This window comes from Helianthus annuus, chromosome 9 (genome assembly GCF_002127325.2).
Source record: "Helianthus annuus cultivar XRQ/B chromosome 9, HanXRQr2.0-SUNRISE, whole genome shotgun sequence".
Classification (NCBI taxonomy): Eukaryota; Viridiplantae; Streptophyta; class Magnoliopsida; order Asterales; family Asteraceae; genus Helianthus; species Helianthus annuus.
This window is the reverse complement of record NC_035441.2, coordinates 106,709,576-106,727,266: the sequence shown is the minus strand read 5'-3', so window position 1 is coordinate 106,727,266 and position 17,691 is coordinate 106,709,576. Positions and strand designations below refer to the sequence as shown.

At 36.6% G+C, this 17,691-nt stretch overlaps 1 protein-coding gene across 1 annotated transcript; it reads left to right on the top strand.

Moving 5' to 3' along the window:
* Positions 1–999: 999 nt before the first annotated feature.
* LOC110881373 lies at positions 1,000–5,153 on the top strand. Its single transcript, XM_022129653.1, has 2 exons — positions 1,000–1,378; positions 5,137–5,153. The coding sequence occupies exons 1-2, from the start codon at positions 1,000–1,002 to the stop codon at positions 5,151–5,153; spliced, it is 396 nt and encodes a 131-aa protein (XP_021985345.1).
* The last annotated feature ends 12,538 nt before the right edge of the window (positions 5,154–17,691 follow it).

Sequence of the window (17,691 nt, the reverse complement as noted above, 5' to 3'; positions counted from 1 at the left end):
CAACAAGAAGCCTTAAAAGAGAATCATATTGTAAAAGAAAGAATGATTGGGAGACTGAAGCTACTGACAATGGGAAATGATAATATCCTTAGGTTCAACAATAGGATATGGGTTCCTAATTTTGAAAGACTGCAGGATACAATCTTAGAGGAAGCTCATAAGTCTAAGTATTCCATTCACCCTGGCAGTGACAAGATGTATAAGGATTTAAGGAGAGATTATTGGTGGCCAGGAATGAAGCGATCTGTTGCCCATTATGTGGAAAAATGCCTTACATGCCTTAAGGTGAAGGCAGAACATCAAAAACCCTCTAGATACTTGCAACAACCAGAGATCCCAGAATGGAAATGGGAGAAAATCACCATTGATTTTATCACGAAGCTCCCAAGGTCAAGTCACAGTTATGATACTATTTGGGTAATAGTGGATAGACTGACCAAGTCTGCACACTTTGTGCCAATTCGTGAGGACTATAAGATGAACAAGCTAGCTCAAAGTTACATCAAAGAAATAGTCTCGCGACGTGGGGTGCCTGTATCGATCATATCAGACAGAGATAGTCGTTTCACATCTAAATTCTGGCAAAGTTTCCAATAAGAGTTGGGAACCAAGCTTAATCTAAGCACTGCATATCATCCTCAGACGGATGGGCAGAGTGAACGGACTATTCAGACATTAGAAGATATGCTTCTGGCTTGTGTAATTGATTTTGGTGGAAGTTGCGACACTCATCTACCACTCATCGAATTCGCCTACAATAATAGCTATCACGCCAGCATCAAAGCTGCACCTTATGAAGCTTTATACGGAAGAAGGTGCCGAACTCCTATGTGTTGGACGGAAGTAGGGGAAAGTCAACTATCAGGACCAGAAATCATTGTGGAGACCACAGAAAAGATCCAGCAAATCAAAGAAAGGATGAAAAGTGCTCAAGATCGACAAAAGAGTTATGCAGATCAGAGGCGTAAACCCCTAGAGTTCCAACTAGGAGATAAAGTAATGCTTAAGGTATCACCTCTAAAAGGAGTGATTCGGTTTGGAAAGAAGGGAAAGTTGAAACCCCGATACATTGGGCCGTTTGAAGTAACAAGCAAAGTAGGACCAGTGGCTTATCGGCTAAAACTTCCTGAACAGCTGGCAGGAATAGATAATACTTTCCATGTATCAAATTTAAGGAAGTGCCTAGTGGACGAAGCCCAACAAATACCCCTGGAAGACGTACAGGTTGACGAAAAACTCAACTTCATTGAAGAACCACTACAAATCGAAGATAGGAAGGTTAAAAAGTTACGCAAGAAGGAAATCCCGTTAGTCAAAGTCAAGTGGAACGCACGTCATGGACCCAACTTTACATGGGAACTAGAAAACATAATGAAAGGTAAGTACCGTTATCTTTTTAAGTAATGAAAAATTTCAAGGACGAAATTTTTGTAAGGAGGGAAGGATGTAATACCCCGAATCTTAATGTGCTGGTTATAAACGTGTGAAATATGTAATTTATATTTCATATATTGTTAAACGAGTAAGATGATTGTGTTAAAGGTGAAATATCTTAACAAACCTTGGCTAATATAGGAGACCGTTAATATTAATAATTAAATATATTATTTTATTTACCTTACTCCGTTTTTAATGAAACTTAGGTTAAAACGTAGATAAAAATATGCTCGTTCTAATGACATATTCGTCGTTTTATAAAATGTCATATTTTAAAAGTTATACAAGAAAAACGAGTTAAGCAGCTGAATTAATATATATAAGCAAGCAAGCTAGCAGGTCAAGCAGGTAGGTAGGCACGTCAATTGAATCACAGCCAAGGGATTTGAGGTGCCTGCTTGCTTGCTTTAAATAAAAGTCTCAGTAGTTTGTTTAGGTACCAGTTTCTTTAACGGGAATGCTCTAGTATAGAGAATCCTGAGTATACGATACCCCGTTGGGTGTTGGTAGTAGTCGTTTTTGGAGCGCGAGTAGGAGCAGGAGTAGGGAAACTCTACATCAACGTGCCGTAGATAGTTTTGAGGTATACTCTCGTTTAAGTTTATGTTTAGTTATTTATTATTTATTTTTAGTAGTTAATATTAGTTTTATTATTAGTAATAATATACTAGTAGTAGTGTTAGTATTATTTTTAGGTACTAGGGTTATTGTCAGGGGCGGGTATTGGGTAGCCTAGCCTTAGTTAGGCATGGACTGATCACCCATGGTTAAACAAGGTAGGGTTAACCAATATCCAACCATGATAATGACTAGTTAGGTGTACCATCACCTAACCTAGGATTATGTAATTGTGTCAGGACCTTGAGACATAACCCAGTCGTACTAGCGGCAGTTAAGCAATTGCTAATCAGGTGAGTCATCATACTTGTCTTTTTAAACTGTGATAGTATACTCGTCCAAAACTGGTAATAATGAGAATGATGCAGTATGCATGTGTCAGTAGGGGTATATGGGATCCTATTATGCTTAATGATGTGTGTCACTCTGGGAAGGGTAATAAGGTGTTGTACCCACAAGCACTTCGTGCTTATAAGGTCCAGCGACACACACTCATACCTATGTGACGGTAGGGGGACACAGCTGGAGGACCAGTATGTCTCTTGTACGGTGGTTTGTGACAAGTCAAATGTGACCTATAAGGTTCAATGAGGCCCAACCTGACTATAATGTGGTCACATGCCCATATTGTGTATGCATATAATGTAAACTGTGGTATGTCTTTATAAAAATTGTATAGTATGAGCTCACCAGTATATATCTGACGTCGTATTGAGTATACTTATCTCAGGTGAGTCGTGAGGAAAGCTATAGGAACTACTTGACAGTTATGGAGTTTTAGAAAATCAAGGAGTCCTTAGTTGGCAAGTTTGTAAATAAATAAAGTGTTGTACTCAGACTATTATAAGTTTTAATGAAAGTTTAGTTTGTTTCCGTTGTAAGTGTATCAATTGTGCACAATCACCCGGGTTACGGGGTGGGTGTTACATTTCCCTAGTGGAGTTTGTGTGGACTCAACTTGTTTGAGAGGAGCTGAGTTAGAGTTGTCGTTGCAGTTGTAATAACAATAAATAAAACAAAACAATTGTAGAAAAATGATATGTGTTAAGTAGTTAAATGGATCATGAGGCATTCCATTTGTATTCGACTAATGAACACGTTGCAGAGTCGGACTGCTTTTTTTATATCTCAAAGTCCACGATCAGCAAGCAAAATTTTAATACGCACATCACATGTTTCAATAAAAATCGGGTTCAAGTATCATCTAAAAATCGGTATGACAATTAGCACAATTAGTTATAGGATCGTTAATAAATCCAAGCTTTATGTCACAAATAAATTAATACACCTAACATTAGTTTCGCACACTCGAGACAAGCAAAAAGAGCTAACACTTTAATCCTTTCAACAAAATGAATTTTATAAACATATCCAAATTAGTTTGGCAACACGAACCTTAATAAAATAAATAGAAGTACAAATTTTAAAAACTTGCAAATTTAAACAAGAAAGTTTATTTTTGTTTAAATGAGAAATAAAATATTACAAATTCATGGAGGCAATGTTTATACATCAAAGCTTGCAAATTCATGTGGGTGGGTCTATGGGGCCCTCCCCTCTCTTCCCTATTAATAAGTTCAATTCAGAGAATGAACTCAAAAAAGAAAAAATGAACGCAGCTTTTCGGGATCGAACCCGGACCCTTGGTTCCGTAAGAAGTTGCCGCATCCAACAAGCTACAGACATTATGTTTTATATTTTTCTAAAATAAATTTATGTACAATATCTATATATTTTTCAATAATTTTGGGCCCTCCGAAACTTTGGGCCCTGTGCGGTGGCACCTCCCGCACAGGCCCAAGACCGGCCCTGACCGACCTCCCGAACTTTTCGATCAGTAGTGGAGAGTATGTAGTTTTCTTATAGAAATTTTTTGGTATATATGTATTGGACCCCCCGGTTTTATAGAAGTTTTTGATAAAAACGTTTTTGACCCACCGGTCAGAAATCTCAACCTTCGCCACTGGTTGAGGTAACACATGTTTTTACTGCACGGGACGATAAACGAACTTCAAAAGAGAAAGACGTATTTCCGTTCAACTCGTTGAGGTAACACATGTTTTTACTCCATGGGACGATAATTGCAATCATCACACGTATTAGGCCTCTGTTGGTCAAGTACATGACTTTGTCATAATTAAGAGCACATGAAAACATACAAACTAATCTATACTACTTGCTTGGCTCTACGTGTCATGCCTTTATTGGACACCATCACTAAATTAAGGGCACTTTTGAGCACCATACATACGAATGTTTCCAGGGCTGGCCCGAAGGGTGTGTGGGATGCGTGATGGTTCAGGGTCCAAACTCATCAGAGCCCAATTTTTTTTTATATCAGTTTTATACTGTAAAGTTAGAATATATACATAATGAATCGGAAAAATATCATCTTGAAGCACTTGGTTGGATGGTTTAAAAGTCATTTTAATAATAAGAAGACACAGGTTCTAATCCCGGTGTCCTCATTTTTGTTTTTGTTTTTCTTTCTTATTTATTTATTAAATTAAAATGACATTAATTGCCTATTTTTTTCAAGTTACATTAAATGATTGGTGTTGGTTCAGATGACATTAATTAATTTTTATATATATAATTTTTGATATATATATTTTTTAAAACGTATATTTAAGAGACCCGTATTTTCTGTTCGCATGGGGCCTAAAGATTTTCTAACATTTTCAGAGACGTCGTGAATGTTTCTTACCATCAGAAGGATATGTTCATTTTTATTCACACCTGTACAATTGAACACACATAATATTAAGATGATTCTTACGTCGGAAATGAATCACAAAGTTGTCCCATGTGTACCTAATCAACTTGCTTTCTCATTCTAAGTTTTAAAATCTACACACTACCATACTATTATGCCTCGATCTCAGACCTGGGCCGGGCACATGTTGTTTACAAACCCAATCCTTATCAAACATTTAATTTTATGTTATCCGGATAATTAATCAAAATGTATTTAAATGGGTGGTAATGGCTATGACTTATATACTTAATTGCTTACATACATATGTATAGTATACTTAGGTGGTGTTTTTTTTTTTTTTTTTTTTTTTTTAATATGCTTAGGTACTGGTGAAATTTGAGATTTCCGATCGAGGGGTCGAAAACATATATACCTAAAACAATTATAAAACCGAGAGGTCGAAAACATATATACCTAAAAAAATTTATACGAAAACTACAAGCTGTGCCCCTGTGCGCAGGCTCTTCTGTCCGTGTCGCGCAGACCACGCACATACATTGCCATTTGCAGACTGTTCCAAAGACGTTTCGTTAAAAACACGTATGCACGAGCTCTTATTGGTGCAGACTTGGCCTAGGCACTTCTAAGATCTTCTAAGGTCTGCAGAGGGTTAAACATCACCACCCACCACCGTCCATCACCACCCACCACCACCACCACCATCGTCCACCACCGTCCATCACCACCACCACCACCACCGTCCATCACCACCACCACCACCACCACCCACCGTCCATGTCCACTACCACCACCACCACCCACCCACCCACCACCGGCGTCCGTACACGAGTACTAGTTTATTTAGAAGTCTACATACGTTAAAAAACAAATAGTCTTCTTCTTGTAGACTGCAGAGGTTTTATCTACCCCTTCTTCTACATATGTCTGCAAATGTTATTCACAGACTACAGATAATTACCTCTTAAAAAAACAAATTGCACCTTAAAATATTTACCGTTCCTTTGTTCCAATCCATTCATGGGGAAACATTACCATATTAAAGTAAAATAGATAGCTTTTGACCTTGAAACCAAATGTACATGTGTGGATGGTCTTTTGATTGTTTGGTATCTCAAGGTAAAGGTGAGAGGGGTGTTCTCCTCAACTCCTTTCATCGAAGCCAATCAAATTCGTCCACTCCCCGCTCACCTCCCCTTGCGGCAACTCCACTCCCTGCTCACCTCCCCCGTACACCCCGGACACCCTAATATTGGATGCATTAAATTTAGTTAGAACACGTGTATATTAATTTAGCTTTGTATCTTGCATTTCTGTGTTAGAACTTGGTTGTTCCGTGTTCGAGCAATGAAAAAAATTATCTTCTTTGTGATGTGAAACTCGAGAACGGAATGAAAAAGAAGCTTTACGAGGTTCAGTAACCACGACGTATCTGTGTATCACTCTTGATATACGACACTTTACGAGTTTTGGAATGTAAAACCTTTATGACGAGTTTTGGAATGTAAAACCTATATGATGAAGTTTTATGGTCAATGTTTGTTGATTGTTAGGTTTCTTAGTTTTCAACTTTGTGAAAGATTTATTAAAATACATTCTACAATAAAAATAAACAAAATTGCTTTATGAACTCTTATATCCAAATCACATGTTCCTGCATGTTTGACAAAAGGGTATTTGCGGGGCCAAGTGCCAAACATAGTGGGCGATATCAACGCCGACGCATGTTTTAGGTATTTTTGTTTGACTAAATTGTTCATGGCTATTTGACTAATAATCTTTTTGACTGAATATTATGTATTTATGTGTTTTTAGAATACTTAATCACTAAAAAAAATAATATGTACATCAATATTTACATCTTTCACATGGTATGCATCGTAGATTACGTGATAGTAGTAGCCGACTGATAGTAGACCTAATAAAAAATTCATAAGTGTTTTACTTTTTACGTAGAAAAAAGTATTTGACCAATCATGTGATGCGTAATTTAATGACTTATATACAATGCGTAAACATTGTATTTTTTTTTATTGTTGTGTGTTAGGTATTTAGGTGTATTTTAATTGGGTATAACCAGTGTTGCAAAGGCGGTCCCTAGTCGGCTGACTGGGGAGTTGGGAGTAATCGGAGTATTCGGAGAGTACTCGTGGAGTACGCGGACATGATAAATATAAAGAAAATTAATTGGTGTATATTATATATATGTTAAATGAAGCATAATTCATGTCAAAATGAGTATAATTTAAAATAAAACATGTTTGAAGTTCAAATCTCATCGAGTATAAGGCCAACTAGGCCGAGTAGTCCGAGTACAAGGCTAAGTAGGCCGAGTACAAGTCCGAATTATTCTGAATACAAGGCTGACTAGTCTGAGTACAAGGCCGAGTAGTCCGAGTACTGGCCGAGTAGGCCGATTTTGACCGCCGCCGACTAGTCAAGTCCGACTAGGGTAAACTCGCCTCGAAGGTGGTACAAGGACCGAGTACTCACCGAGTACAAGGCTGAGTAGGCCGACTTTTACAACACTGGGTATAACATAATTATTCTATTGAAAAACTTGTTAACTAATGAAACTATAACTAATTAGTCAAATGTTTAATTGGGTTTTCTTTTGGTCAACATGAGCAACTTGGGTGTTTTTCTTTGAAAGCTTTTAAAGCTTTCAACTTTAGTTTTTAAGTTAATTTCTTCATGTGGTTTTACCATTTTAATGTTTTTGTCTCTACAGTTTAAAATGTACCATTTTCCTTTTTGATGTTTTTATTTTATTGTTATTTTGTTCATCAACTCTAACTCAGTTAAAGATGTCTGTTAGTTAGAAAGATGTTGTAGTAATTTTACATATAATCAGAAGCAATTTTCATAATAACTTTACAAATAAGGATTTAATTATTCATTAATCACATTCTTTTATATCAACCTTAACACAAAAAAAAAAAAAAACCCTAAAAAAATCAAATACCACCATCTCTTACTTCTTCACCGTCGCTGACCACCGGTTTGCTTAGCCACCGCCACCAAACTGTCAAATGAAGCCAGATGTGTTCGCTTTGCAGGCGTTAATGGTGGACCTTCCGCTGCACAATCGATTTACAAGCGTGACCCTCTAAACCCAAATCACTAGTCGTTGCCGAAGATGGTTGGGATCTGGTTCTAACCCCTTTTGAGCTCTAAACCCTATTCGAAGTGTTGGATGGTTCAGATTTGGTTCTAACGTTGTTGGTCCCCTTTTCTGATCCTATTTGATTGATTCAACTTTTTTCGATCGTAGAGACAGGTGTTTGTGAAGTATATATACATTCAAAGAATAAAAATAGAGACAGTGAGAGTGAGATTTCTTCAATGATTAACTCTTATAAAATAAATGTATCGTTCTATGAACATAAGAATTAATCTTTGTTTGGCGGAAACAAACAAAGAAGAACGGGTCGATCCGAGAATAAACTCGAATCTTGAATGTCACCCCCTGGGCCAAACCAGGGGGTAAACTCACATAAAAACTCTATATTGAAAATATAACTTCAAAAGACACACATACTTCCTACGAAATAATTATGTATTTATAGAGAATCTCATGTGCCTATCTTAAATGTAATTGCTTGATAGGATATTGGTTTGTGTGCCCATCCATTTGCATGTGCCTTATCTTCTTTTTATTACCAACTTGTCCTTTTTCTTTTTAGCTTCACATATGAGATATTCTTTTTCTTTTCTTATAAGACCACCCGTAGTGGTTTAGAAAAATAATGCCCCCACCATGGGGCATTATCCGACACGTGTCATCCCAGTCAGCATGGGGCGTTATTGCAAAAGTGGCGTAGTGGGAATAATGCCTGATAATGCCCCTTCCAATCATTAAACAAAAAAAAAACAAACTATTTTCTCATTGGTGGATCAAACCCAGTATCTATTTACATCTATTTACAGTATCTTCACGCGCCCAGCGAAATGTGTTTTATATTTATAAAAATGGTTTATACCTTAACATTAAAACACACACAACAAAGGACAAGTGTATCCCGTCATATATGCAGCAAAGTATTGGTAAGAGCCAGATATCGATCCATGGAACACGGGCGTTATAATGTACTAAATCTTTGTCATTAGATTACCAGATATAAAGAAAGGTGAATGGTTGTTAACTAAGTTATCTAAATTACATCTAAAACATAAATATACTAATATCTTGTTTCACAAACAACCTAAACATGTTATCTCAGATATGTCACAAAAGCACTTAATCAATTTTCCAATTTCAAGACAGTTAGTCATCCGCTAGGAGTTTTCTAACATGATGATTCTTCGGAAAGTTAACACGATAAACACATGTTAACCACCTAAACTCATTCTTTAGCGAGCTATTGATATTCATTCATGTGAACCTTTAATGATAGATTAGTCATCCGCTAGGAGTTTTCTAACCTCACTTATCAAAGAAAGCAATACCGATGGTCACAATACAGCCACGAGGATAAGCATTTAAGTAGATCATATAACAACATATTTCACCTTTACAAGTCTTGAGCACAAATCTACCATGTCAGCAATTTCAGACCAAAACTACTAAACAAGGATCATAAACCGCATGCAAGAACATGTAATCAATACCATATAATTCGTTAGAACCCTTACGTGCAAGAAAGTATTCCTAATCAAAATAAGATATATCTTGGATAAAACCAATACCCCTCTCGAGTTTCATGGTGTAAACAAGTTTACAAACAAGTGATTAATCAAGAAATAGTTACCATCCCACTAACCACAGATTCATTATCCAAAATAATCAAACATAATCAGGAACTCAACATCAATGAAACGTTCATTATATAATCATGAAGATTCGAACATGAAAAAGTACTAAAGTTTCATACAAACAAGATTACAACATAAAGTTCATTCAAGAAACAAGTTTATAACTACTATTACATAAACTACATTAAACATAAACTAACATCAGCTCATAACTTGCAAAATGATCAGAATACATGTTCAAGAACAAGGAATCGAACCATAAACAAGCAAGGAATTGACGGGTTGGATCAGTTATGCTTCCAATCGATCTTTAAGCTTCAAATGGGTATGATCAGGACTGCTTCGGAACCCAGAAATCGCCCATAAACATGGAGAAAAACCCAACATTTTGATCAGTAGCGAATGCTGCTATTTATAGGCAATTTTCAGTTTGGCACGGCCATGCGACTGGTCGCACGGCCGTGCGGTCAGGTGTTGTCGGGTGACGTCAGTTTCAGCGATCCCGAGTCAGCCAGGTGGACTAGTGGACAACTTGCCTAGGTCACCGGATTGGCACGGTCATGCGACTGGACGCATGGTAGTGCGACGTCATCAGAATCGTGATCAGAAAGTATGGTCCAGGTGGTGCGTGGGGGTGCGGTTGGCTCGCACGGGGGTGCGGTTCGAGAAATCAGCGGCACCATGAGTCGCACTGGCAGTGCTTCCGAGGTCGGAGGTCTCGCACGGTAGTGCGGTTGGATGCACGGCCGTGCGACACCTGGCAGTCATCAGATTTTTGTCCGTTTTATCATAAATGCATCAGAATTTGTCCGTTTTCATCAGAATTTTCCTTTATGCTCTGTTTAAGACCTGAAAATATAAAAGTACCGATTTTGGCACCTAACCGTCGTGTTTTTGGTCAAAAACGCTTAAAACGGAAGTGTTTTGGGGTATATAAAAACATGTATAATTTAACGTATATCAAACATCCCCACACTTGAACTTTGCTTGTCCTCAAGCAAACTTAAAATAAAATACGGAATCAAATCTGAATATTTACAAAGTTACTAATTTGTTTGGTGGTCAAATTGGTTTTCAAAAAGTCATCATCAAAGATTTAAAACAAACAAGCTTTGTTAGATGTATGAAAGGATAATTATAAAGCAATGATTCAATTTTTCGATTGACTTAGCATGCAAATCTCTATATTTCTCACAATGTTCACACACACTCAGTTAAATTTCTGAATCATACATATAATGTGTATGTTAAACACTCGATGCCTAGTCAATAAATCATGCAATATCATAAGCTTGTCAAAAGATCTAATCTCCACCAATTAATATGTGAAAAACATAAATCAAGAGGTCTTTGATGGGTTGTAATGATAGGCTATGGTTAAGGGTATGGAATGGATATTTGAAAGTGGCTAAATGGTTAAAACTCGGCGGTTATTTGAAACTAGCGTAAATAAATCAACAACTATACATAAATAACGCTTAAAGGCGATTTTACAGTTTTTGAGCTATACAACATATTTGTACTATTTAGCGCTTAAAATTGCTCTAATTTGATCGTCTTTATTCTGTTTTTCGATCTCTATTTTCTAGTTTTTTTTTACAAGGAAATAATTACAAACAGGCTAGTTGGATAATAACTTTGGCCGAGTTTTAACACAAAGGTTTAAAAATAAAAAGGCTAAATTTGGTTAAGTAGGCTAAATAGTTGGGTAAAATTTGAAAAACACGGAAAATAGGCTCAACATGGCGAACTAATGGATAATGTTGGGTGCGGGATATAAACAAAGAAAAAGGCTAACACAAACGGGTATCCTAAGTGCCTCCGTCATTTTCATGCAATTTCACATATTCATGATCTTGAAAAGTATACAAATGACAAGTTCTAAATTACATGAAACATCCGGCTCACTCATTTTCCGCAAAAACAAAGAAGCATTGAAGAAAGCAGTAAAGGCTCAAAAATATGCTCACGTAAACGGAAGTAATGGGTATAAATATAAAGATAAACATGCTAGTCTTTCTTTTGTTTCGTCACGCTTTTAGTTATCTTTTTCAAAAATCAATTTGGCTTGTCGGTTTTGATCAAATATGATGCTTTCTAAAGAACACAACTGACCGTTTTTGTATTTTTTTAATATTTTTTTCTTTTTTTTTTACAAAAACGAAAGGACAAACAAAGTTAATCTTAACTCCTCCCCACACTTGAACTTCACATTGTCCCCAATGTGAAACACGTATTAGTTAAACAATTATGAAGAGCTAAACTAATAATGTGAAAAAGGATAGAGATACTCCCTCAGAGTTGAAGTAGATTTGTATGAATAGACTTTGAATATAAGTCTTCTCAACTCTGTGTGCATTCCTTACAAACCTGCCAAGTACGTCACTTAACTAAAACAGCAAACAATACTATTGATCAAACCGTTAGATGAGTAAAACCAAATCCATTATTCAAACAAAATTAAACACACTAAAAACAAGTAAGGAATCATACCTTGATTGAAGTTTTGAGTTAAATCCTTGCAAAAATTGGTTGTTTTTAGGAGTGGGAGAGCCAAGAACGGGTGTGCGGCCAGGGTTAGTAATTTTTAAGGGTTTTTTTTTTTTTTTTTTTTTTGAAGAAAAGTCGTTTTTATACCCTGAAAAATTACTGTTGCTAAAAAGTCGTATACGGACGTGCGCATCAACCTGTGTATAGTGGTTCGCAACGTTGTGCCGTTGTGCACGGTAGTGCAATCGGTTTACACGGTATTGCATGCCCGACGACCACCTTATGCATGCTGTTCTTGGTCAGATGTGATTATGAAGTGCACAGTCGTGTGGATCAGGTGCACGGCTGTGTTTTATCTATACATTCTGCAGACAGAACTAACAGAATGCTCTCCCTTCGTTTTCTCAATAGATTTTACCATTTTTGCAAGGTTTTACATGTTTTAACTTTAAACTAACTTCAAAACTTCCCAGGACATGAATCAATCTTGTTCAAACCTACTAGAAACAGAAAAGTTAATGAACAAGGAAATAAATGCGATAAATTTAATATTTACAAACAATACCCTTAGCGTGTGAAAACACGCTCGCTAAATTTGTCAGCGAATCGATAGCTAGACTCATTTTTCCCACACTTGTTAAACGTGCGGGGCATTGACACGCCCTTTCGGATTTGGCTCTGTGTTACCTGGAAGACCACCTAGGGGTCTCTCAGACAACATTATAGCCAACTGTCCAACCTGATTCTCAATGGTCTGTATAGAAGCTTTCTGACTCCGAATCTCCCCTTCTTAGGCCATGAATCGTTCCTCGTGTTGTTGGTAGCGGTTCTCAGCTATCTGATTAGCACAATTGAAGTTTCCCAACAACTGTGTCATCATCTCCTCTAGCTTAGAGTTACTCTGAGAGCCGTGAGGCTGGGAACTGCTCCCGGAGCCTTGATGATGGTAATGAGGCTGGAAGGATTGACCTTGAGACTGGTACGGCTGTGCCTGGGGCTGCTGTGGCGCGGGAGCACGCTGAGCGTATCCGAGTGGGTTTTGGTTCCCAGAATTAGATTTCCACCCAAAGTTTGGGTGATTCTTCCACCCCGAATTGTACGTGTTGCTGTAGGGGTTATTTTGGGGCCTTATTTGATTGCCCAGATAGTCCACTTCCTCGTGGCCTGTAAACATAACACCCTGCTCACAAGTACCAGGCTCGTGTGACACTCCACACTGCTCACATGAAGATTGTACCTTCGAAACATTCTTAGCTTGATCAAACCTTGCAGCCAAAGCTCCGATTTGCGCTGCAAGAGCCGTATATGTATCAACTTGTTGAACTCCAGGAATAGATAATGCTTTATTTCGCACTCCACTGTGACGCGAACTCGACTTTAGGGTAGTTTTTTCTATAATTGCATAGGCTTCCGTTGGTGTTTTTGTTCCAAGATCGCCTCCTGTATATACGTCTATGCGTTCTTGTGAGTCGTAGTTAAGTCCTTGGTAGAAGTTCAACACAAGTTGTCTTTTGGACAACCCATGATGTGGTACATCGATTAGAAGATCTTTGAACCTCTCCCAAGCTGCATGTAGAGATTCTCCTCCGTCCTGTTTGAATGTCATGATACGGTTCTTTAGCTTAGTTGTCTTTTCCGGAGGGAAGTATTTTTGCATAAAAAGATCTGCCATCTCGTTCCAAGTCGTGATGGACCCTGCTGGAAGTGACAAAAGCCAAGATCGGGCTTTGTCTCGCAAAGAGAATGGAAAGAGCCGCAAACGGATTGCGTCTTCAGAAACGTCTCGAATTTTGAAAGTCGAGCACACTTCGAGAAATGATGCGATGTGCCGACCCGGATCTTCATGATCCTTTCCATCAAACTGCACAGAATTTTGTAACATGTTAATTATACTAGATTTAATTTCAAAACTCGGTGCTGCTGTCGTAGGTCGGGCGATGCTCGGTAGCAAGCCCTCTCCTCCTGGACGGCCGATCTCATTCAAAGGTTGGTCGTCCTCTGCCATAATGCTTCCTCTGTCGTCCTCTGTACTTTCGCTGTCAGAAAGTATCACTGGTTCGTCGATTGCGGCCGCAATCCTTTGTGCAATAACAAGTGATCTTTCGCGAAGCCGCCTACTTCTTCTTAGGTTATTTTCTGGTTCGTATCCCAGCTCAGCAATAGCGGGTACAGGGGTTGTGGACATTAACCTGCAAGTAAAAAGGAATGCATTATACGGAAAAAAAATAACATAATAATAATATAAGTAATATAAATATAAATAATAATACTATTATATTATATATATATATAATGTAAGTATCTATAGAAAACCCACTTTAATTTAGAAAACCTGGGAAACTCAAAGCTCTCGATGTTTTTTTTTTTTTTTTGAAAAAATTTACACATGTTATATACATGTTTTTAAGGGTTTTGGGCAAAAAAAAAATCAAAAAAGCGCCGAGTAAATATTTAAAAAAAAATAAACAAGTTTTGGTGTAACACATGTTACAAATATGTCAGATTAATGTAACATGTGTTACACCAAAACTTGTTTATTTTTTTTAAAAATATCTACTCGGCGCTTTTTTTATTTTTTTTTTTGCCCAAAACCTTTAAAAACATGTATATAACATGTATACATTTTTTCAAAAAAAAAAAAAAAACATCCGGAGCTTTGAGTTTCCCGGGTTTTCTAAATTAAAGTGAGTTTTCTATACATCATTCCCCACACACACACATATATATATATATATATATATATATATATAATATATATATATATATATAATTTATTGTATATAGCTATATAATATTTACTTACTTATTTACATCCGAAAATTTTGTGTGTGTGTGTGTTTTTTTTTGTCAGAAAATCTGATGAGATCTGATAAAAATCTAATGAAATCTGGTTATCTCATTGAAAATCTGAAATTTTTATATTTTACCAGAAATTCTGATAACTTCATCAGAAGTCTGATAAATTTATTAGAAATCTGATGATTATATCAAAAAGTCTTTTTTTTTAATTTTTAAGTTTTTTATATATCAGAAAATCTAATAAGATCTGATAAAAATCTGATGAAAAATATTCTTTCTATCAGAATAATTTCTGATAAATCCATCTGAATTTACCAGAAAATCCGGTAACTTCATCAGAAGTGAAAATTTTTGTCCCAGAAAATCAAATGGGTTTATCAGAATCCATCAGAAAGTCTGATAAATTCATCAGAATTTACCAGAAAATCTGATGATTTTATCAGAAATTTTTATTTTATGGAGTAAATAAATAAACAATTGAGTACAAATAAATGAATGAATAAGCAGTTAACTAAATAAATAAATGAACAAGAATGAATAAATGAATAAATGTAACTGAAATAAATGAATAAATGAAATAAGTGAATGAAATAAATAAATAAATATATAAGCGGTTCGATTCCGGACACGGGCATAAATATAAATATAAACAGGAATGAAATAACTGAATTGAAATAAATAAAATACTGAAATAACTGTACTGGAATGAAATAAATAAATAAATAAATAAATGAAGTACAGAAATGAAATGACTGAATTAAAATAACTGAAATACTGAATTAGAAATACTGAACTGAAATAAATAAATGAATGAAGTACAGAAATGAAATTACTGAAATTAAAATACTGAATTAAATGATTGCCAGTAAATGGTTCGATTCCGAACACATAACGGAATTAAATAAAAAAATGAAATAAATAAATAAAAAAAAATGTTAGTCGAACAATAAATAAAAAGTTAGTATGTTAGTGAGTTAGTAAAGTTAGTTGGTTAGCGGTTAGTTGGTTAGTAAAACAGAAAAGAAAAGTTAGTCAAAAGTTAGTCCTAGTGGGCGTGCCAGGCTAGGTATTTACAAGTTAGTAAATTAAAGAAAACAAAAGTTAGTTAAACAGTTAAGTATAATAAAATGAAGAAATACAACAATTTACAAATATTAACAGTTATTGACAGTTTGTACACCGGTAGAATAATGACTCGGATTTTTCCTTTAATTTTGCCGTGTTCCCCGGCAACGGCGCCAAAAACTTGACGTGGGCGGTTATATACATCTATTTACAGTATCTTCACGCGCCCAGCGAAATGTGTTTTATATTTATAAAAATGGTTTATACCTTAACATTAAAACACACACAACAAAGGACAAGTGTATCCCGTCATATATGCAGCAAAGTATTGGTAAGAGCCAGATATCGATCCATGGAACACGGGCGTTATAATGTACTAAATCTTTGTCATTAGATTACCAGATATAAAGAAAGGTGAATGGTTGTCAACTAAGTTATCTAAATTACATCTAAAATATAAATATACTAATATCTTGTTTCACAAACAACCTAAACATGTTATCTCAGATATGTCACAAAAGCACTTAATCAATTTTCCAATTTCAAGACAGTTAGTCATCCGCTAGGAGTTTTCTAACATGATGATTCTTCGGAAAGTTAACACGATAAACACATGTTAACCACCTAAACTCATTCTTTAGCGAGCTATTGATATTCATTCATGTGAACCTTTAATGATAGATTAGTCATCCGCTAGGAGTTTTCTAACCTCACTTATCAAAGAAAGCAATACCGATGGTCACAATACATCCACGAGGATAAGCATTTAAGTAGATCATATAACAACATATTTCACCTTTACAAGTCTTGAACACAAATCTACCATGAAGAAAAACCCAACATTTTGATCAGTAGCGAATGCTGCTATTTATAGGCAATTTTCAGTTTGGCACGGCCATGCGACTGGTCGCACGGCCGTGCGGTCAGGTGTTGTCGGGTGACGTCAGTTTCAGCGATCCCGAATCAGCCAAGTGGACTAGTGGACAACTTGCCTAGGTCACCAGATTGGCACGGTCATGCGACTGGACGCATGGTAGTGCGACGTCATCAGAATCGTGATCAAAAAGTATGGTCCAGGTGGTGCATGGGGGTGCGGTTGGCTCGCACGGGGGTGCGGTTCGAGAAATCAGCAGCACCATGAGTCGCACTGGCAGTGCTTCCGAGGTCGGAGGTCTCGCACGGTAGTGCGGTTGGATGCACGGCCGTGCGACACCTGGCAGTCATCAGATTTTTGTCTGTTTTATCATAAATGCATCAGAATTTGTCCGTTTTCATCAGAATTTTCCTTTATGCTCTGTTTAAGAACTGAAAATATAAAAGTACCGATTTTGGTACCTAACCGTCGTGTTTTTGGTCAAAAACGCTTAAAACGGAAGTGTTTTGAGGTATATAAAAACATGTATAATTTAACGTATATCACTTGTAACCTTGTAGTGATCTTTAATCAAAGAATTAGAAGCTTGATTTTTTCTTTTTCGGTCTTCATATTTAGTGCTTCTGGGACGGTTCATCAGTCGGTTCGCGTTGACGGAATTAATTCTAAGTAACTTAAACTATTTTCAACAACAAATACAATAAAGTTTCCTAACAAACGTCACCGGAGAAAACGATCGTGATTGGCAATGGGGGTGGTGTCTCTTGCCGAAGAAGAACAATGACGAAGATGGTGGTTGAGGTTGCTCGGTAAAACCAAATTGATGTCGTTTATCTTTGATATGTATGTAAAATATGCTAGCCAACTTTGAACTTCTGAAAAAGGTGTGCACTAATCTTGAATTTGCATTCCATCACAAAGATATGGTGGAATGTGA

Excerpts from the sequence above, each read along its gene's own strand:
- LOC110881373 (XM_022129653.1), top strand. The coding sequence starts at position 1,000 with ATGCTTAAGGTATCACCTCTAAAAGGAGTGATTCGGTTTGGAAAGAAG.